The sequence below is a fragment of the Nycticebus coucang genome, chromosome 8 (genome assembly GCF_027406575.1).
Source record: "Nycticebus coucang isolate mNycCou1 chromosome 8, mNycCou1.pri, whole genome shotgun sequence".
Classification (NCBI taxonomy): Eukaryota; Metazoa; Chordata; class Mammalia; order Primates; family Lorisidae; genus Nycticebus; species Nycticebus coucang.
In genome coordinates, this window is record NC_069787.1 from 95,000,009 (window position 1) to 95,021,452 (window position 21,444).

A 21,444-nucleotide genomic window follows, 5' to 3' on the forward strand; every position below is an offset into this window, starting at 1 on the left:
TGGAAAATCTTGACCCAACTCTCAAAGACTGCATGAGAGTGATTCTTTATGACAGTCTGAAGATCACATTCAGTGGACAGTTTTCTCCTATAAGTACCTCCTAGCCTTTTTGCTTCCCCTAGCCAATGAGATGGTTAGTTGTAGCAGAACCGGAAGACCCCCGCTCCGTACCCCCACCTAGCAGCAAAGTGGAAGCTTTTTGTGCTGTGCTCAGGGCTATGCCCAAAGAGAGCCTCATGACAGGGTGAAGAGGGTTGGGCCTTCACCACCAAGCACCCGGAGATGGTCTGACTATGCCATACTGGGAATAGGGTAAAGAGGGCCCAGTGCACATAGTAGCTTCAGTCGTTATTAGGACAGATCTGCTCCTGCCCAGGTCAACTAGGCCTTCTCTCAGACCCTCCAGCTTACTCTTAGGGTCTATTTATAAATTTTTCTTTCTTAAGAAACAGGGTCTGGCTTGGCACTTGTGGCTCAAGCGGCTGAGGCACCAGCCACGTACACCTGAGCTGGCGGGTTTGAATCCAGCCCGGGCCCGCCAAACAATGACAGCTGCAACCAAAAAATAGCCGGGCATTGTGGCGGGCACCTGTAGCCCCAGCTTTTTGGGAGGCAGAGGCAGGAGAATCGCTTGAGCCCAGGAGTTGGAGGTTGTTATGAGCTATGATACCACAGCACTCTACCCAAGGCAACAGCTTGAGGCTCTGTCTCAAAAAAAAGAAAGAAAAAAAGAAAAGAAATAGGGTTTTACTATGTTGCCCAGACTGGTGACAAACTCCTGGTCTCAAGCGATTTTCCTGCCTTGGCCTTCCAATGTGCTGAGATTATGGGTGTAGGCCACTGCACCCAGCCTTGGGGGCTATTTTGAGGAATATGTTGGCTCACATAGGGAAGTTAAAGAAGACTGCCTGTCATAGGAAGGCCTATGCCAGGACAATTTCCTCAGAGGCCTTCAGTTATAGGGCAGGACTTTGAATTTGTCTGAGCTGAACACTGGGCTGCCTTATGAAGGGGTCCCACCCATATCAGGGCTCAGTCTCCCACTACTTTGACCATACCTGTCTTACTCAGTTCAACCCCTGCAGAACTACCGCAACTCATTAAGGAGAGCGATAGACAGGGCTCCCAAGGTAGCTGGGTCATCTTTCATGGCATGCAGCTGGGGCCCCAGGAGTGAAAGGGGAGGCAGGTGGCAGAGACTTAGAGTAAGTATAAGGGTAGGGTAGCAGGTAAAGTAGGGCAGTAGGGTGCCTGAGAACCCTTTACATATGGCAGGACTTCTGCTGAACCAAACAGCCCCAACCTAGGGTCCAGCTCTGAATGTGTGCCACCTGATGCTGGTGCAAGGGAGTGAGAAGGACTCAAATGTGCATGTGCCCCTTTATATGGGGAAGCAGGAGCAGGAGCTAGGGAGGAAGATCTGGCAGATACGAGTGAGAGTGAAGGGACAGTGACAGGGTTCAAAAAAGTGTCTTCTCCAAAGCACTTTAATGCTCACACCAACCCACAGTCCTTGCCTGCTGGCTGAGCAAGAGGGGCCTGCCCCACCTGGAGGCTCCCATGGCTTCCCTTGCCCAGTAGGCCTAGGAGGGCTAAGCCCACCCACATTTCCATCAATAGGTGAGGGGTGTGAGAATGAAGAGGCGGTCTTCCTCTTTGCGAATCCAGCGCATCAGCTTATGGATGGCATTGACGGCTGATGCCTTGGTCCCCAAGGGGCTGTAGCACATGTAGAGCTCAAAGGCACCTGTCACCTAGAGGAGGGGGCAAAGGCTGGTCATGTAGTTAAATGCCCCTGTGGCCCTTACCCAGGACCTCCATGAAGCCCAGCTCATCCCAGGGCCACCTTACCCAGGCTAGGAGATTCTCGTTGGGGCCTGTGTAGTAAATGGTCTTGAGTGGGCGGGAGGCATTGTGGGCACGGCTATGCAGGTACTGGTAGAGGCCCAGCAGCCGTTCCTGCTCCTCTTCACTGGTATACGGGGCCTCAATCTCAGGGCTGCAGATAGGGGAATGGGTTTGCAAAGGAATGACTTCCATTTGTTTTCTCTGGAGATCCAGAAACACCTGTTCCTAACCAGGGAAATTCCACTATGTGTCCTACCCTCCGTATGCTCCTGTAGGACAAGGTATTGTCTCTCTATCACAACAGATTCCCCAAGATGGGGCTGGGCCAATTTACCTGGAGCTCTGTCCCCTCCCACCCCATCAAGTTCATGGTACCTTTGGTGATCCTTAGAGAGGCCAATCTGGGTTTAGGTGTCTAAGGTAGAATGATAGATTGGAGTAAAGGTAAGCTTTACCTCTGGGCCAAAAGGGGGTAAAGGAAGGAAAGAGACCTTGTCAGCCCAGCCTCTCTGCTGGAGGAAAGACTGCAGAAGGCCTTTGCATCCTGGACTGGACCAAAATGACCCCTAGGAGTTGCTCCAGGGCAAGGCACCCAGGAGACCTCTGTCTAGCTTCCTCTGCTAGGTATACTGAACATTTCCAGGCCTCTGGATAATGAAGTTGTGAAGTGTGTGCCTGTGGGGTGATGGAGAATCTGGGTCCCTGGTGCCAAAGTAAATTAAACAAGACTCAGTATGTTTGTCTTATGGGGGAAGGTGTGCTTCAAGGCTGCAGGGCTCAGGACCAACCAGCCTACTCCCTCCCCATGTCCCAGTCTCCCTGAAGCAGTGCCCTCCAGACCCTCCCTCACCTGGTGAAGAGTCCAGAGCTCTTTGACTTATAGAGGAAGTGGCGAAGGTCAGGGATGCCTACTTGGGCGACACTATAGTAGGGCGTGCGCAGTGCCTCTCGCAGTGCCAGGTGGGCTCCGCGCTTGCGAAGGCGTTCTTGGAAGCGGCGGCGGCAGTCAGAGACAGCAAAGAAGTCCTCACGGTCAGTAGAGACGAGCAGCAGGCAGAGGTCGGTGTCAGGTTCCAGATAAGAGATGTGTGCATGGAAGAAACCAGCTGCATTGAACTTGGGCAGGCACACAGGAGTCCAGGCCTCGCCCTCACGAAAGGAAGAGGAGGAACTAATGAGGTTGAAGAGCAGGTGCAGATCAATGGGGTGCAGGAATTGGTCCTTGCGGCGCACAAGTGCCACGAGCTGGTTGCGGGCCAGTAGGATGGAGAAGACCAGGCTGCGCGCACGTGCCTGCTGCAGGCTAGTACTCACAGCATCACGCACGGCTGCAGCCAGGGGCAGGCACCTGGCTGCCCCCATCAGGAAGCTGGGATCTCGTGCCATGAGCTGTAGCAGGTTGTCAGTGATGCGCTCAGAGCCTGACAGCAGGCGCCGCAAGTCATAGTTCTGCTTCTGCTGGAATATGTGGCTCAGCTGTGCACCAGTAAGAAGGCTCAGGATCTGGTAGTAGATGTAGAGTAGCTCCTGTGCCAGCTCCTGGGCTGACTGCCGCGTGCGCGCCACTGCCACCAGCACCAGTGGGCTCCGGCGCACGAATACTACCTTGTAGCCATCTGGGGGGAAGGCGGAGCGAGGGAACGGAGTGTTAGCTTCACCCTTAGCTTTCTCAGACCCCGACCTTCCTGCACAGCCCTTCACTACCCATATCACTTCCTCACTCAGAGCTGTGCACACAGTAGGGGATTATGCATGTTGAGGATAAAAACAGTAGCCTATCACCCTCTTTTTCCCAGGACTGTGGGCCTATCCCTGCCACTTGCTTCACAGACTAGCTACCCCAGAAACACTGGAGGCTCTTCAGAAAAACATATATTCTTTATTTACTTATTTTTGAGACAGAGTCCCACCCTATGCCCTGAGCAGAGTGCAATGGCATCATAGCTCACTGCAACCTCAGACTCCGGAAGCTGCTGGGATTACAGGCACTTGCTGTTGTGCCTGGGTTTTTCTTTTTTTTTTTTTCTTTTTCTTTTTGTAGAGAAGAGTCTCACTGTACCGCCCTCGGGCAAAGTGCCGTGGCGTCACACGGCTCACAGCAACCTCTAACTCTTGGGCTTATGCAATTCTCTTGCCTCAGCCTCCTGAGCAGCTGGGACTACAGGCGCCCGCCACAACGCCCGGCTATTTTTTTGTTGCAGTTTGGCCGGGGCTGGGTTTGAACCCGCCACCCTTGGCATATGGGGCCGGCGCCCTACTCACTGAGCCACAGGCGCCGCCCTTGGGTTTTTCATTTTTTTATGAGTCAGGGTCTCACTCTAGCTCAGGCAAGTCACCAACTCCTGAGCTCAAGCAATTCTTCCTCCTCAGCCTCCCACAGTATTGGATTACAGGCAGTGACCCACCACCAGGCTCCAGCAAAGCATACATTATTATGCTAAGTACTAAGTCAACTAGCAAGGGCAGGGTTAGGCTCAGGACCTGGGGTTTTTTTTTTTTTTTTTTTGGTCACCTACTCAAAGAGATTCTCATCCTCTCAAGTGGCAAAGCCCATGTTAGAGCCCCCTTTGGTCCACAATTCCATCAGCCCCATGAGGCTGACAGTGTTATCTCCTCTTCAGGTAAGGACCTTAAGGCTCAGAGAGGTAGAAGGACTTACCAACAGTCATACAGCATATTTCAGCCCTCTAGTCTCTGAGGGTTCAAAGCCTGGTATAAATTAACCTTGGCTAAGGGTGCCCTCCCCATTCCCTTCTCCAGGTGGCTCACCTGCATGGATGGAGCGGATGGCGTTCTTGTCTGCCTCCAGGAAGGACACCAGAGCAACCATGACACCCATAGTGCTGGAAAGTGCCTCCTCAGACCCATAACGGGAGTACACAGGCTTCCCTGCCTCACTCAGCACGAAGACATGCTTCTGGTGCAGGCGCCATGCCTCCGTGGTGTCCTCCTCATTTCCCTCAGCTGTTCCCTCCCTCGGAGGCTCTGTGGCTGGTCGCCCAACTGCCCCTGGGGGTTCCAGCCAGTCCTCAGAGCTTCCTGGCAGCATCTCCTCCTGCAGGTCCCGGGCCACACCTGTCAGCTGGGTGCTTAGCTCGCTGAAGTCCTGGCTGATCTGTCGCATGTCTGTAGACAACGGTGGGGGACCTCCAGCATGCTCCTTGGGGCTGTCCCCAGAAGCTGCCCCATCCTCTGACTCAGTCAGGTCCTCGTAGGAACGGGCATGGATAAACATGGCACCCTCCTGCCCAGCACCTGTGGGCCAAAAGCACTGGTGCTTAGGTGACTGCTGACATTCACCAGCAAGGTGCCTAACACGGTCACTCTAGCATGACAGGGCCAAGCCGCTTTTTCTTCCTGCCACTGTCTGCTATAGATCAGGCTTCTCTGCAACTTATAGCCCTCCAGTCTCCTCCCATCACACTGGAAATAAGACTTGAACCCCTCATGCACCAGTAGTGGCTGGTATCTGCCTGCCTCCCCCACTCCCATATCATAGCCTACTCCTTTGCCTGCCTCAGTCATACTGGCTTTCTTCCATCTGTTCTTTGGACAACATCAGTATGCCACCACCCTACCTTAGGAGCTCTGCTGTCTTGCTATCTCCTACCTCCCCACATAGCTGGTTGCTTGTCATACTTCAGCTTTCAGGGAAGATATTGGTATCTTCACCTGACTTCCAAAGGCACTCCATCTCCTTCTTAGAGTTCCCTTGTGGTACTTGCCAGTTACTTTCATTCTCCCCAGTTACATGGTACCTGTCAAGGGCAGGCATCTTAACTGGTCACTGATGGGTGCCCAGCACCTTGCCCTATGCCTGTAGCACCTCCCATACCCACTGAGTTTCTCTCCTTGGAAGAAGGCTCCCTGACCTCACTTAGGCCATAGCTCCTGACTGGCTCTACTGTAATGGCTCCACTAGCCTCTGACTCTCCCAGAGGAGGGACTGTGTCAGTTTTCCTTTACAGACTTTCTTTAAAATTAAAAAAAAAAAAAAAAAAAAAAATTTTTTTTTTTTTTTTTGAGACAGAGTCTCACTTTGTCAGCCTTGGTAAAGTGCCTATGGCATCATAGCTCACAGCAAACTCAAACTCTTGGGCTCAAGTGATTCTTTTGCCTCAACCTTCCAAGTAGCTGGGACTATTGGCATCTGCCACAACACTTGGCTATTTTTTTTTTTAGAGACAGGGTCTCTAGCTCAAAGCTAGTCTCAAACTTGTGAGCTCAAGCAATCCACTCTCCTCAGCCTCCCAGAGTGCTAGAATTACAGGCGTGAGCCACCGAGATTGGCTTTACTGACTTTTATAAAATAATTTGTTAGATATATTTTGAGTCTCTGAGTTTATCACTGTACTAAGCATTGGGGATACAACTGCCCTGTGCTCAAAGTGCTCACAATCTTGAGAGATGAACAATATATACATAAGCAAATAAAACTATAAAACAACTAGTGTTCTACACAGAGTGTGATCATAGTAGGCCTAATTTGTGAGGAGAAAATATTTAAACTGAGAGTCTAGGAGGAGAGAGGGAGTCAGGGAGGTGGTGCCCTATAGACTCAGGGAACAAGAAGAGAGCCCACACTGGCAACCAGAGAGCACAGGGCAAGAGGCACACTGGGAAATGCGAAGAAAGACCAGATACAGACTGAACCCTGTTCCCAGCACTTGAAAAATAACCAATGAGTGACAGACAAATATAATAAGTGAGAAGGAGAATGTGGTTGGGAATCCCAATTTTCCCCTGGAGCCTGCTCTAGCTGTCAGCTAGCTGGAGCTGTACACTCTGCCCATACCTGGCTCCATTCCCTGGGCCAGTCCTGGTGTGGGGCTCTCAGCTCTTTCCACATTCTGTCCATCAGAAGGAGCCAATATGTCATCAGGATATTCACTGCTTCTCTTCCTCTGCATGTCAGCAGCCATCCTTTGGGCTCTCCTGTGGTGCAAACAAAGACATTATCAAGGGCAAGGGGAAAGGTGCTATTGGCAGAGTCACTGGCATAATTTAAAGTGCAGAAAACAGTCCTTTACCAGGACCACATCAACTCAAATCCCTAGGGAATAGGTTCAGCGTATGCCCTTTGAAAAAATTAAATACTGTACAAGGGTACATGTGAAACTTACTAAATGTAGAATATAAATGTCTTAAAACAATAACTAAGAAAATGCCAGGAAGGCTATGTTAGTCAGTGATGAAAATATGTCAAATGGTATATAAAACCAGGGTATGGTGCCCCATGATGGCATTAATGTACACAGCTATGATTTAATAATAATAAAAAAAATTTTAAAAAAAGTTATATACTAGCTTGGTGCCCACAGCTCAAGCGAGTGGGGCGCCGGCCACATACACCAAGGCTGGCGGGTTCGAGCCCCACTCCGGCTTACTAAACAATGACACCTATGACCAAAAAATACAAGGCGGGTGCCTGTAGTCCCAGCTACTTGGGAGGCTGAGGCTTCTGGTGCAGGTGCCATGCCTCTGCCTCAGCCTCCCAAGTAGCTGGGATTACAGGCGCCTGCCACAATGCCCTGCTATTTTTTGGTTGCAGTTGTCATTGTTGTTTGGCCTGGTCTAGGTTCAAACACACCAGCCTCGGTGCATGTGGCCGATGCCATAACCACTGTGCTATGGGCACCGAATGTAAATAATTTTTTTTTTTTTTTCAGAGACAGAATCTCGCCTCGGTGCATGTGGCCGATGCCATAACCACTGTGCTATGGGCACTGAATGTAAATAATTTTTTTTTTTTTCAGAGACAGAATCTCACCTTATTGCCCTCAGTAGAGTGCTAGGGCATCACAGCTCACAGCAATCTCCAACTCTTGTGCTCAGGCGATTCTCCTGTCTTAGCCTCCCAAGTAGCACCTGCCACAATGCCCACCTATTTTTTGTTGCACTTTGGCTGGGGCCAGGTTCGAACTTGCCACCCTTGGTATATGGGGCTGGGGCCCTACCCACTGAGCCACAGGCACCATCCCTAAATAATTTTTTTTTTTTGCAGTTTTTGGACGGGACTGGGTTTGAACCCGCCACCTCCGGCATATGGGGCCAGCGCCCTACTCCTTTGAGCCACAAGCACCTCCAATAATTTTTTTAAGACAGATTTTGTCACCCTCAGTAGAGTGCCATGTCATTACAACTCACAGTAACCCTCAAATGCTTGAGCTCAAGAGATCTTCTTGCCTCAGCCTCCCAAGTAGCTGGGACAACAGGCGGCTGCCACAATACCTGGCTATTTTTAAAGACAGGGTCTTGCTCTTGCTCAGGCTGGTCTCCAACTCCTGAGCTCAAGCAATCCACCCACCTCCACCTCCCTGAGTGTTAAGATTATAGGCTTGAGCTACTGTGCCTGGCCCTAAAACATAAATAATTTTTTTTAATAGCAATAGCTAACACTTATTGAGGGCCAATGTATAGTGCTAAGTAAGAAGTTTATGTGGGTTAAGTTATCTAGTCCTGGTTACTCCTCTATGAGGCAGGTATTCCTATCAGAAGTACCTCCTACCTTTATAGATGAAAGAACTGAAGTTGAAAAAAAAAAAGAACTGAAGTTGAAAGAGTTTTTTTTTTTTTTTTTTATTGTTGGGGATTCATTGAGGGTACAATAAGCCAGTTACACTGATTGCAACTGTTAGGTAAAGTCCCTCTTGCAATCATGTCTTGCCCCCATAAATGAAGTTGAAAGAGTTTAAGTAGCTTACTCAAGGTTACTTTACTACAGGAAAGAAGCACTGAATTTGTGAATTAAAACAATTCTGTATCCTGGTATCTTTCACTGAATATCCTACCATGAGTTGACTTATAGTTCTTTTTGGATATCTAGGTACTTGCAGAGAAAAAAGTGAGGCACAGCCAACAGGCTTGTCTCTAGGTTAGAGCCTTGCTTTTCTCTGAATATCCTTTTTATTTATTTTTTTTAATTGATAATCTCACTTTGTCACTCTCAGTAGAGTGCTGTGAAGTCACAGCTCACAGCAACCCTCAGCTCTTGGGCTTAGATGATTCTCTTGCCTCAGCCTCCCGAGTAGCTGGGACTACAGGCACCCGGCTATTTTTTTGTTGCAGTTTGGCCGGGGCCAGGTTTGAACCTGCCACCCTCAGAATATGGGGCTGGTGCCCTACTCACTGAGCCACAGGCGCCACTCTGAATATCCTTTCATACCTTCTGAATTTGGGACAACGGTTGCCATACCAATTAAAAATAAATAGAGAGACAGGTGGCGCCTGTGGCTCAAGGAGTAGGGCGCCGGTCCCATATGCCGGAGGTGGCGGGTTCAAACCCAGCCCCGGCCAAAAACCACAAAAAAAATAAATAAAAAAAATAAATAAATAAATAGAGAGGGCGGCGCCTGTGGCTCAGTGAGTAGGGCGCCGGCCCCATATGCCGAGGGTGGCGGGTTCAAACCCAGCCCCGACCAAACTGCAACAAAAAAAATAGCCGGGTGTTGTGGCGGGTGCCTGTAGTCCCAGCTGCTTGGGAGGCTGAGGCAGGAGAATCGCGTAAGCCCAAGAGTTAGAGGTTGCTGTGAGCCGTGTGACGCCACGGCACTCTGCCCAAGGGCGGTACAGTGAGACTCTGTCTCTACAAAAAAAATAAATAAAAAAATAAATAGAGAGGCTTGGCGCCTATAGCACAGTGGTTACGGTACCACCCACATACACCCAGGCTGGCGGGTTCAAACCCCGCCAGGGCCAGCTAAAAAAAACAAAACAGTGACAACTGCAACAAAAAATAGCTGGGTGTTGTGTAGTCCCAGCTACTTGGGAGGCTGAGGCAAGAGAATCACTTAAGCCCAAGAGTTTGAGGTGCCTGTGAGCTATGACATCACGCCACTCTGAGGGTGAAAAAGTGACTCTGTCTCAAAAATAAAACACAACAAACTACAGAAAAGATAACTCAGTGCCCATGTGATGGCTAGAACACACTCAGCCTGATCTCTCAGTGCTTCCATAGCCTCAAGGCCAGGTGGAGATGGCCATAAGTAGATGTCAGCAATAACTAGACTGGATGGGTCAGGTCAGCAAGGCTGGTAAGAAGGCTCATTCACCCTCTAGGGTTCCTGAATGGCAGGCTAAAAGACCTTCACTTATAAGGCAACATATAGTCTATAGGGGAAGGGTACCACCCAGGCACTGATCCTTTACAGGAAAGGGATTTAGCTGGGGGCGGTGCCTGTGGCTCAGTTGGTAGGGTGCCGGCCCCATATACCGAGGGTGGCGGGTTCAAACCTGACCCCAGCTAAACTGCAACCGAAAAATAGCTGGGCGTTGTGGCAGGCGCCTATAGTCCCAGCTACTCAGGAGGCTGAGGCAAGAGAATCGCTTAAGCCCAGGAGTTGGAGGTTGCTGTGAGCTGTGTGATGCCATGGTACTCTACCGAGGGCCATAAAGTGAGACTCTGTCTCTACAAAAAAAAAAAAAAAAAAGGGCGGCGCCTGTGGCTCAGTGAGTAGGGCGCCAGCCCCATATGCCGAGGGTGGCGGGTTCAAACCCAGCCCCGGCCAAACTGCAACCAAAAAATAGCCGGGCGTTGTGGCGGGCGCCTGTAGTCCCAGCTGCTCGGGAGGCTGAGGCAAGAGAATCGCGTAAGCCCAAGAGTTAAGAGGTTGCTGTGAGCCGTGTGACGCCACGGCACTCTACCCGAGGGCGGTACAGTGAGACTCTGTCTCTACAAAAAAAAAAAAAAAAAAAAAGGGATTTAGCTGGATGGGCTAAAAAGACAGTGAAGACTAGTCATGAAGCAGGTACTATAGGCAGGTCAAGGGCCCAGGAGCCACTGGTGTTAGTGTAAGCCAAAAGAACCTGAGCCTGTCCTCCCAAAGCACAGAATTCAGGTAGAATAAATGAGCCCTAGTCCCTTACTAGCTCTGTACCCTTGGGCAAATGACTCTACCTTAAGCACGAGGTAGATGCTTAAAAAAGTTCATTAAAGGGAGGCGCCTGTGGCTCAGTGGTTAGGGCATGGGCCCACTATACCCAGGCCCCTGCCAAACTATAAGAAAGAAATAGCTGGGCTTTGTGGCAGGTGCTTGTAGAAACTGCTACCCGGGAGGCTGAGGCAAGAGAATCGCCTAAGCCCAGGAGGTTGCTGTCAGCTGTGTGACACCAAGGCACTCTACTGAAGGCAATAAAGTGAGATTGTCTCTACAAAAAAAAAAAAAAAGTTTATTAAAAAGTCCAGGCAGGGCTCAGCACCTGTGGTTCAAGTGGCTAAGGCGCCAGCCACATACACCTGAGCTGGCGGGTTTGAATCCAACCCGGGCCTGCCAAACAACGATGGCTGCAACCAAAAAATAGCCGGGCGTTGTGGCAGGTGCCTGTAGTCCCAGCTACTTGGGAGGCAGAGACAGGAGACTCGCTTGAGCCCAGGAATTGGAGGTTGCTGTGAGCTGTGATGCCAAAGCACTCTACCCAGGGGAACAGCTTGAGGCTCTGTCTCATAGAAAGAAAAAAAAAAAAGAAACACAGCTTTCCAAACCAAAAAAAAATCCAGGCAGGCTTGGCGCCAGCCACATACACCTGAGTTGGAGGGTTCAAATCCAGCCTGGGCCCACCAAACAATAATGACAGCTGCAACCAAAAAACAGCCTGGAGTTGTGGCAGGTTCCTCTAGTCCCAGCTACTTGGAAGGCAGAGGCAGGAGAATTGCTTGAGCCCAAGAGTTGGAGGTTGCAGTGAGCTGTGATGCCACGGCACTCTACCCAGGGCAACAGCTTGAGGCTCTGTCTCAAAAATAAATAAATAAATAAATAAAGTCCTATTCATCTTTAAAAAAAATAAAAAACGAATTTGAGGTTTCTGTGAGCTGTAACACCAAGGCACTCTACTAAGGGCGACATAGTGAGACTGTCTCAAAAAAATAAAAATAGATCCAGGGAAGGTGGCTCACAGGCTATGGATTGCCTATGTTCAGTAGTTCAAGACCAGCCTGATCAAGATGAGACCCTGTCTCTACTAAAAATAGAAAAACCTAGGACCGGGTGCAGTAATCCCAGCACTCTGGGAGACCGAGGCTGGTCGATTGTCCCAGCTCACAGGTTCAGAGACCAACCTGTGCCAGAGTAAGACCCTGCCTCTAAAAATAGCCTAGCATGTGGCGGGTGCCTGTAGTCCCAACTATTCAAGAGGCTGAGGCAAGAGAATTGCTTGAGCCTAAGAGTATGAGGTTGCTGTGAGCTATGATGCCATGACACTCTACTGAGGGTAACAAAGTAAGACTCTACCCTTTTTTTTATTTTATTTTTGTGGGGAGGCAGAATCTCAGGCTTAAGCAATTCTCTTGCCTCAGCCTTCCAAGTATGTGGAACTACAGGTGCCTGCCACAATGCCCGGCTATTTTTTGTTGCAGTTGCATTGTTGTTTAGCTGGCCTGGGCCGAGTTTGAACCCGCCAGCCTCAGTTCACATGGCCAACGTTGTAAACACTGTGCTATGGGTGCCAAGCCCCCCCCTTTTTTCTTTGAGACACAGTCTTACTTTGTCACCCTCAGTAGAGTACTGTGACATCATAACTTACAGCAACCTCAAATTCTGGGGCTCAAGTGATTCTTTTGCCTCAGCCTCCCAAGTAACTGAGACTACAGGTGCCTCCTATAAATATACATATAACATATTTATATATAATACATATATAAATATATATAATTTATATATATTATACATTTAATTTATATATTATATAATATAAAATGTATATTATATATAATATATAAATTAATTTATATATATAATATATAATTATATTAAATATAAATTTAGGGCGGCGCCTGTGGCTCAGTGAGTAGGACGCCGGCCCCATATGCCGAGGGTGGCGGGTTCGGACCCAGCCCCGGCCAAACTGCAACAGAAAAATAGCCGGGCGTTGTGGCTGGCGCCTGTAGTCCCAGCTGCTCGGGAGGCTGAGGCAAGAGAATTGCGTAAGCCCAAGAGTTAGAGGTTGCTGTGAGCCGTGTGACACCACGGCACTCTACCCGAGGGCAGTACAGTAAGACTCTGTCTCTACAAAAAAAAAAAAAAATATATATATATATAAATTTAATTTATATATATATAATATAAAATGTATATGTATATATAAATTTTTGTTTTTTGAGACAGAGTTTTATTATGTCGCCTCGGTAGAGTGCCACAGTGTCACAGCTCACAGCAAACTCTAACTCTTGGGTTTAAGTGATTCTCTTGCTTCAGCCTCCTAAGTAGCTGGGACTACAGGCGCCCGCCACAATGCCTGGCTATTTCAGTTATTTTATTTATTTATTTATTTATTTTCTGAGACAGAGCCTCAAGCTGTTGCCCTGGGTAGAGTGCTGTGAAATCACAGCTCACAGCAACCTCCAACTCCTGGGCTTAAGCGATTCTCTTGCCTCAGCCTCCCAAGAAGCTGGGACCATAGGCACCTGCCACAACAGCCGGCTATTTTTTTGGTTGCAGCTGTCACTGTTGTTTGGCGGGCCCAGGCTGGATTCGAACCCTCCAGCTCAGGTGTATGTGGCTTAGCCACTTGAGCCACAGGCACCGAGCCCAGTTATTTATTTATTTTTATTATTATTTTAGAGACAGAGTCCTACTTTATCGCCCTCGGTAGAGTCCTGTGGTGTCACAGCTCACAGCAACCTCCAGCTCTTGAGCTTAGGCAATTCTCTTGCCTCAGCCTCCTAAGTAGCTAGGACTACAGGCACCAGCCACAATGCCTAGCTATTTCGGTTATTTCTTTTTTTGTTTTAGAAACAGAGTCTCACTTTATCGCCCTTGGTAGAGTGCTATGGCGTCACAGCTCACAGCAACCTCCAACTCTTGGGTTTAGGGGATTCTCTTGCCTCAGCCTCCCGAGTAGCTGGGACTACAGGCACCTGCTACAACGCCCAGCTATTTTTTGTTGCGATTTGGCCAGAACCAGGTTCGAACCCGCTACCCTCAGTATATGGGGCCGGAACCCTACTCACTGAGCTATAGGCACTGCCCTATTGCAGTTATTTTTTTTAGAGACAGTCTGGCTCTTGCTTAGACTGGTTTCAAACTCCTGAGCTCAGGCAATGCACCCGTCTCAGCCTCCCAGAATGCTAGGATTACGGGCATGAGCCACCATGCCCAGCTCTCTTTGCATTTCTTATAGTGGAGGGGCCCAGAGTTCAGTCCTTGCACCTCTTCTCTGTCTTTGCTGAATCACTTGGTGATCTCATTCAGTCTCATAGTTTTAAATTTCATCTATACATTAATGATGTCATTCTTATTACTTCCATCCCCCAAATCTCTTCTGACTTACAAAACACGCACATTTAAGCATTTAACTGATGTTATCTCAAGGTTATATGTCCAAAATTGACATCCTGATCATCTCCTTAAAACGTTGCTCCTCCTGCTCCTCCTGTAATTACAGGATTACACCTGTAATCCTAGCACTCTGGGAGGCCAAAGCAGGTGGAGGGCTTGAGCTCAGGAGCTTGAGACCAGCCTAAATAGAAGCAAGACCCTGCATCTACTAAAAATAAAAAAAACTAGCCAGCGTTTTGGCAGGTGCCTATAGACCAAGCTACTTGGAGGCTGAGGCAAGTGGTTTGAGGTTGCTGTGAGCTATGACTCCATAGCACTCTACCCAGGGTAAGAGACTCTGTCTCAGAAAAAAAAAAAAACACAGACAAGATTTCACTATGTTGGCTACCTTGGTTTCAAACTCCCACACTCAAGCAGTTCTCCTAAGCCCCTCGCGGTGGCTCATGCCTGTAATCCTAGCACTCTAGGAGGCCAAGGAGAGTGGATTGCCTTAGCTCACAGGTTCGAGAACAGCCTGAGCAAGTGTGAGACCCTGTCTCTAGACAACAGCCAGGCGTTGTGGCGGGCACCTGTAGTCCTAGGAGGCTGAGACAAGAGAATCACTTGAGCCCAAGAGTTTGAGATTGCTGTGAGCTATGATGCCACAGTTCTCTAACCAGGGCATAGACTCTGTCTCAGAAAAAAAAAAAAAAAGAGAGGGCGGCGCCTGTGGCTCAGTGAGTAGGGCGCCGGCCCCATATGCCGAGGGTGGCGGGTTCAAACCCAGCCCCGGCCAAACTGCAACAAAAAATAGCCAGGCGTTGTGGCAGGTGCCTGTAGTCCCAGCTGCTCGGGAGGCTGAGGCAAAAGAATCGCGTAAGCCCAAGAGTTAGAGGTTGCTGTGAGCCATGTGACGCCATGGCTCTCTACCCAAGGGTGGTATAGTGAGACTCTGTCTCTACACAAAAAAAAAAAAAAAAAGAGAGAGAGAGAGACAGGTTTTACTATGTTAGCTAACCTGGTTTCAAACTCCTAGGCTGAAGCAGCTCTCCTAGGCCCGTCACGGTGGCTCATGTCTATAATCCTAGCACTCTCGAGGCCAACGCGGGTAGATTGCCTGAGCTCACAAGTTTGAGAACAGTCTGAGCAAGATCAAGACCCTGTCTCTAGGGGCAGTGCCTGTTGCTCACTGGGTAGGGCACAGGCCTCAAACACCAAGGGTGGCGGGTTCGAACCCGGCCCTGGTCAAACTGCAACAAAAAAATAGCTGGGCGTTGTGGTGGGCACCTGTAGTCACAGCTACTTGGGAGGCTGAGGCAAGAGAATCACCTAAGCCCAGGAGTTGAAAGTTGCTGTGAGCTGTGACACCATGGCACTCTACCAAAGGTGATAAAGTGAGACTCTGCCCCCCCCCCCAAAAAAAACCTGTCTCTAAAAATAGCCAGGTGTTCAGGCAGGCACCTGTAGTCCCAGCTGCTTGGGAGGCTGAGGCAAGAGAATCACATGAGCCCCAGAGTTTGAGATTGCTTTGAGCTATGATGCCACAGCACTGTACAAGGTTGACAAAGTGAGACTCTGTCTCAAAAAAAAAAAATTACTGAATGCCAACTAAAGGGGCTTATTTGCATCATGACTATTGCAGATACTAAAAGAGGTTATGCTACTGAATAAAAACAACACAAACTGGGCGGCGCCTGTGGCTCAGTCAGTAAGGCGCCGGCCCCATATACCGAGGGTGGCGGGTTCAAACCCGGCCCCGGCTGAACTGCAAACAAAAAATAGCCGGGCGTTGTGGCGGGCGCCTGTATGTAGTCCTAGCTACTCGGGAGGCTGAGGCAAGAGAATCGCTTAAGCCCAGGAGTTGGAGGTTGCTGTGAGCTGTGTGACGCCATGGCACTCTACCGAGGGTGATAAAGTGAGACTGTCTCTACAAAAAAAAAAAAAAAAAACACACAAACTGATAATTAGAAGAAAAAAAAATTTTTTTTGATACAGAGTCTCACTATGTTACCCTCAAGTAAAGTGCCCTGGCATCACAGCACTCAAGTGCTTCTCTTGCCTCAGCCTCCCAGGCATCCACCACAATGTTTTCTTTTTTTTTGAGACAGAGGCTCTAGCTATTGCCCTGGGTAGAGTACCGTGGCATCACAGCACACAGCAACCTCCAACTCCTGGGCTTAAGCGATTCTCTTGCCTTAGCCTCCCAAGTAGCAGGGACTACAGGCACCCGCCACAGAGCCCAGGTATTTTTTGGTTGTAGTTGTCATTGTTGTTTAGCAGGCCTGGGCTGGATTCAAACCTGCCAGCTCTGGTATATGTGGCTGACACCTTAGCAGCTTGAGTTACAGGTGACCAGCCTGCTTTGCTATTTTTAGAGGCAGGGTCTCACTCTTCCTCAGGCTGGGCTTGAACTCCTGAGCTCAAGCAATCCACCCACCTTCGCCTCCCTCACAATTTTTTTTTTGTGTGTTTTTTTTTTTGGCCGGGGCTGGGTTTGAACCCGCCACCTCCGGCATATGGGACCAGCGCCCTACCCCTTTGAGCCACAGGCGCTGCCCCCTCACAATTTTTTTTGAGACAGAGTCTCACTTTGTTGCCCTGGGTAGAGTGCTATGGCGTCATAGCTCACAGCAACCTCCAACTCTTGGACTTGAGCAATTCTCCTGCCTCAGCCTCCCAAGTAGCTGGGACTACAAGCAACCACCACAACACCCAGCTATTTTTTGGTTGTAGTTGTCGTTGTTTGGTGGGCCCGGGCTGGATTTGAACCTGCCAGCTCCAGTGTATGTGGCTGGCGCCCTAGCCACCAAGCTACAGGCGCTGAGCCTCACAATTTTTTTTTTTTTTAAACAGAGTCTCAATTTGTTGCCCTTGGTAGAATGCCATGATGTCAGCGTAGCTTACGGCAACCTCACACTCCTAGGCTCAAGTGATCCTCCTACCTCAGCCTCCCAAATAGGTAGGACTATGGACTACAGGTGTCCACCACTACAGCTAATTTTTCTTTTTCTTTTTTTTTTTGAGACAGAGTCTTACTCTATTGCCCTGGGTAGAGTGCTGTGGCATCACAGCTCACAACAACCTCAAACTCTTGGGCTTAAGCAATTCTCTTGCCTCAGCCTCCCAAGTAGCTGGGACTACAGGCACCTGCCACAATGTCTGGCTATTTTTTGTTGTTGTTGTAGTTGTCATTGCTCTTTGGCAGGCCCCCGGCTGGATTCGAACCCGCCAGCCTTCATGTATTTTGCTGGTGCCCCAGCCGCTGAGCCAAGCCAGCTCATTTTTCTACTTTTTGTAGAGATGGGGTCTCACTTTTGCTCAGACTGGCCTGGAACTCCTTACCTCAAGTAATCCTCCCACCTTGGCCTCCCAAAGTGTTAGGATTACAGGTATGGATCACTGCACCAATGCTCCTCCCACTAACTCTGATTCAGCTCAGCCACACCAGATTTATGGTTTTCCTTAAGCATCCTGAGCACTGTTTCACTTCAGAACTTGTCCTTCCTGAACTTCCCCGTTTCCCACTTCCACTGCCTATGCTGGATATCTGTATGGCTCATTTTCTCACTTCTTTCTGGTTGCTGCTCATGTGTTACCTTACCAGAAAGGTTTTTCTGCAACATTCCTGCACCTTACTGCTCTTATCCTGCTTAATTTCTTTGAAGGTCAGCCTGTGACCTGCTACAAATTTTTTTTTTTTTTTTTGTAGAGACAGAGTCTCACTTTGTCACCCTCGGTAGAGTGCCATGGCATCACACAGCTCACAGCAACCTCCAACTCCTGGGCTTAAGCGATTCTCTTGCCTCAGCCTCCCGAGTAGCTGGGACTACAGGCGCCCGCCACGACCTGCTACAAATTTTAGAGTGTCAATACCATATGCACGAGGAATTCAATCAACATTCACTAGAAAAACCTGTTGGTTTTTGTTGTTGTTTTATGGACAGGCTTTCACTCTGTTGCCCAGACAGGAGGGCAATGGCTTGATCATAGATCCCTATAGCCTTAAATTCTTGGTTTCAAGTGACCCTCCTGCCTCAGCTTCCTGAGTAACTAGGTCTATAGGAACATGCCACCACACCTGGATAATTTATTTTTTTATTTTTCCTACATGCCTGGGAAACTTTTTTTTTTTTTTTTAAGAGCGATAGGGTCGGGTGGCGCCTGTGGCTCAGTCGGTAGAGTGCCGGCCCCATATACCGAGGGTGGCGGGTTCAAACCTGGCCCCGGCCCCGGCCCAAACTGCAACCAAAAAATAGCCGGGCGTTGTGGCGGCAGCCTGTAGTCCCAGCTACTCGGGAGGCTGAGGCAAGAGAATCACTTGGGCCCAGGAGTTGGAGGTTGCTGTGAGCTGGGTGAGGCCACGGCACTCTACCCAGGGCCACAAAGTGAGACTCTGTCTCTATAAAAAAAAAAAAAAAAGAGTGATAGGGTCTTGCTATGTTGTTCAGGCTGGTCTCAAATTCCTGGCCTCAAGCAATCCTCTTGCCTTGGCCTCCCAAAGCTCTGGGATGACAGGAATAAACCATCACACTTGGCTTTGTCAGAAAAGAAAAAGAAAATCTTGGGTGGAGCCTGTGGCTCAAAGAGGTAGGGCCCCAGCCCCATATGCCGGAGGTGGTGGGTTCAAGCCCAGCCCTGGCCAAAAACTGCAAAAAAAAAAAAAGTGAAAAATCTGTGAAGACTATCCAGCTTATCACATCTGTAATATGCCCTCTGAAAATCCCTGCCTGTGGGGTGAAGACTTGTCCTTGGTAGTAGTCAAGTGTTCAGAAAGAATGGCTCTGAATTCAGAAAGACCTGGATTAATTTGGTCTGGTTTTATAGGTCTCAGTCTTCTCTTCTATAAAATGATATAATGATTCGTGGATTATGGGAGGATTAAATGAGATAATCCATGTAATTTGGTTAATTTGTCACAGAATAGGCACTTATATACTCAACTGCTGTCATGAGTACATTTTGACTGTTCTTACTTAGCATTCAGACTATGTGTAACGGCACTTTCATATAGATCCAATGGTTTCTGCCATATAAATTACTATTTAGGGAGTTTGTTCAGCTCTCATTTGGCTTGGGCAAACATGCTTCTGATCTTGTGAGCACAAGTAGGCACTGGCTGGAAGTGACCCACTAGTGACACTGGGCAAGAGTTGTCTCTGGGCCTAAGGCTGGGAGCTCCAGGGGGCTGTTCACTGATCCTGGAGTTGCAGGAACACACCCACTGGCTCTCTGCTGCTCCTGGAAGTCTTTCCCAAGCTGAATTCCTTGGTCTGCCACATGCCTCTGCTCTGTGACATTGCACTTTTGGCACAAACAAGGTATACAATAGTTTATCTTAGTCTTAAGGGCCCACTCCCCACTGATCCTATATGCTTTGCTAATCCCCACATTCAACTCTATTGCTTTTTGAAAAGACTCCAAGAGCCGCACTGTGTGTACGTTGGGGATGTGGGTCCTACCTGGCCACAGTCCCGTACTAGACATTGCCCTCCCTGTCAAAGCATAGGTTCCAGGGCTTGCTTTTTGTATTCCCCAGCTGTGGGCCAGTTGGCTGAGGATCCCCAGAAGAGGCCTAGCCCTCCTATCACAAATGGGAGCATAGATGGCAGGGAACACAACTCTTCAACTGATTGAGTAGTACCCAGCATGGTATCTGGATGGAGAAGAGGGAAAAGAGGGGTGGCACCTGTGACTCAGTGAGTAGAGCGCAGGCCCCATATGCCGAGGGTGGCAGGTTCAAACCAGACCCTGGCCAAACTGCAAACAAAAAATAGCCAGGCGTTGTGGCAGACCCCTGTAGTCCCAGCTACTCAGGAGGCTGAGGCAAGAGAATCGCCTAAGCCCAAGAGCTAGAGGTTGCTGTGAGCTGTGACGACATAGCACTCTACCAAAATGAGATTCTGTCTCTTAAAAAAAAGGGAAAAGAGTCAAATGGCTAGGACTAGTAGATGCTTCCTTTACAACAGTTTCCCTGCTGCCTGATATCATTTCCTAGGTCAGTCAGGGGGTCTAGCCAGAAGGCCTGATGAAGCAAAGTTCTCTGGATACTCAGGTAGGTAGGTTGAGTGAATCACAGCAAAATCCACCCCCCCCCCCCCCATTGGAGCCACAACCTGTGCAGCTGAAGCTCCTAGGGGGATGGGCCTGAAGCAATTAAGCAAGGTTTAAATCTTAGAACCAGCTCCAGATTTCCTTAAGGGGCCTCTTCTCAGGCAATCTCTCTAAAAGTCCCCAGGGCTAGCTACTTTTCCTAGAAGTGCCCTGCTGTGCCTCTGAGCAATGTCACCAAACAGGTTGATTCAATCAGTCCTTCTAGTGTGCCTCCCTCCCTCAGGTGGCCCTGGAGCAAGGAGAGCCTTGCAAGAGCCCCTCCTTACTGGTTCTCTACTACTTGTTCCTTCTTCCTTCTTGGATAATGCTTCCTACTGCCTTGACCCTTTAGGGAGTGGTCACCCTTTTGGAAAGGTGACACTAGAACACATGATGTGTGGCAGATAAGACCTAGGTGAGGCTTAATTGTAGCTGCTTCAGCTGGATGCCTACTCCATGCTGAGATCATAGCCTGTTCCTTGTCACTTCTGGCCACTCCCCTCTCTAACAAAGGCTGCTCACCCTCCTCCAACAAACTTGAGCCCACTTATCTGAGCCAGGGCACCCTTGAGAGCAAAGTCTCAAGCCCCAACACCCTTCTAGGGTTGCCTTGCTCACCCCCACGTTCAACTCTGTTGCTTTTTGAAAAGACTCCAAGAGCCGCACTGTGTGTACGTTGGGGATGTGGGTCCTACCTGGCCACAGTCTCGTACTCGACATTGCCCTTCCTGCCAAAGCATAGGTTCCAGGGCTTGCTTTTTGTATTCCCCGGCTGCGGGCCAGTTGGCTGAGGGTCCCCAGAAGAGGCCTAGCCTTCCTATCACAAACGGGAGCATAGATGGCAGGGAACACAACTCTTAAAGCCCATCCTCCAAGGATGGCAGCGCTCCAGTCTCTTGAAGCCCCCCGGCCACGTGGGCTGGCAGTCCGACTCACCTGTTTCTCAGGGGGGCCCAAGACGCACAGAGAGTGCCGGTCACTGCCCTCTGCCGGAACCCAGTGGGGGTACCGGTGTCCGGCTGGGCCCGGCCTGAGGGCACAGGTTCGGAGGGCCACTACAGCCTGCGTACACAGACATGGCCACAATACAGGCACCGCGCCCTCCCGCCTCCCCTCACCCGGTTGCTGGCGCAAGGACACAGCCCTCGAAGCCCCTCGCGGCTAAGGCCGGGCTCCAGCCGTTCGGCCCGACCCAGCCCGCTCCCGGAGTGCATTGTGGGTAATGTAGTCCGTAGCTCACAGATGCCTGCTGCGC

The 21,444-nt window shown here is 49.5% G+C and overlaps 1 protein-coding gene across 2 annotated transcripts; it reads right to left on the bottom strand.

Annotated features, from left to right (window-relative positions):
• Positions 1–1,469: 1,469 nt before the first annotated feature.
• MON1A (MON1 homolog A, secretory trafficking associated) lies at positions 1,470–21,431 on the bottom strand. Of its 2 annotated transcripts, XM_053600259.1 has the most exons (7): positions 21,126–21,403; positions 20,885–21,006; positions 6,644–6,783; positions 4,618–5,103; positions 2,699–3,464; positions 1,852–1,999; positions 1,470–1,754 (listed from the first exon to the last, which is right to left on the bottom strand). In XM_053600259.1, exons 3-7 carry the CDS (start codon positions 6,768–6,770, stop codon positions 1,614–1,616), a joined length of 1,668 nt encoding a protein of 555 aa, XP_053456234.1. In that variant the 5' UTR covers positions 6,771–6,783; positions 20,885–21,006; positions 21,126–21,403; the 3' UTR covers positions 1,470–1,613. The 2 variants fall into 2 exon arrangements, with proteins under 2 accessions (XP_053456234.1, XP_053456233.1); XM_053600258.1 differs by lacking the exon at positions 20,885–21,006 and having other exon boundaries at positions 21,126–21,431.
• Positions 21,432–21,444: the final 13 nt, after the last annotated feature.

Excerpts from the sequence above, each read along its gene's own strand:
- MON1A (XM_053600258.1), bottom strand. The coding sequence starts at position 6,770 with ATGGCTGCTGACATGCAGAGGAAGAGAAGCAGTGAATATCCTGATGAC. Across the intron at positions 2,000-2,698 it reads AGCTCTGGACTCTTCACCAG|CCCTGAGATTGAGGCCCCGT; the intron begins GTGAGGGAGGGT and ends CCCTATCTGCAG. Across the intron at positions 1,755-1,851 it reads ACGAGAATCTCCTAGCCTGG|GTGACAGGTGCCTTTGAGCT; the intron begins GTAAGGTGGCCC and ends CCCCTCCTCTAG.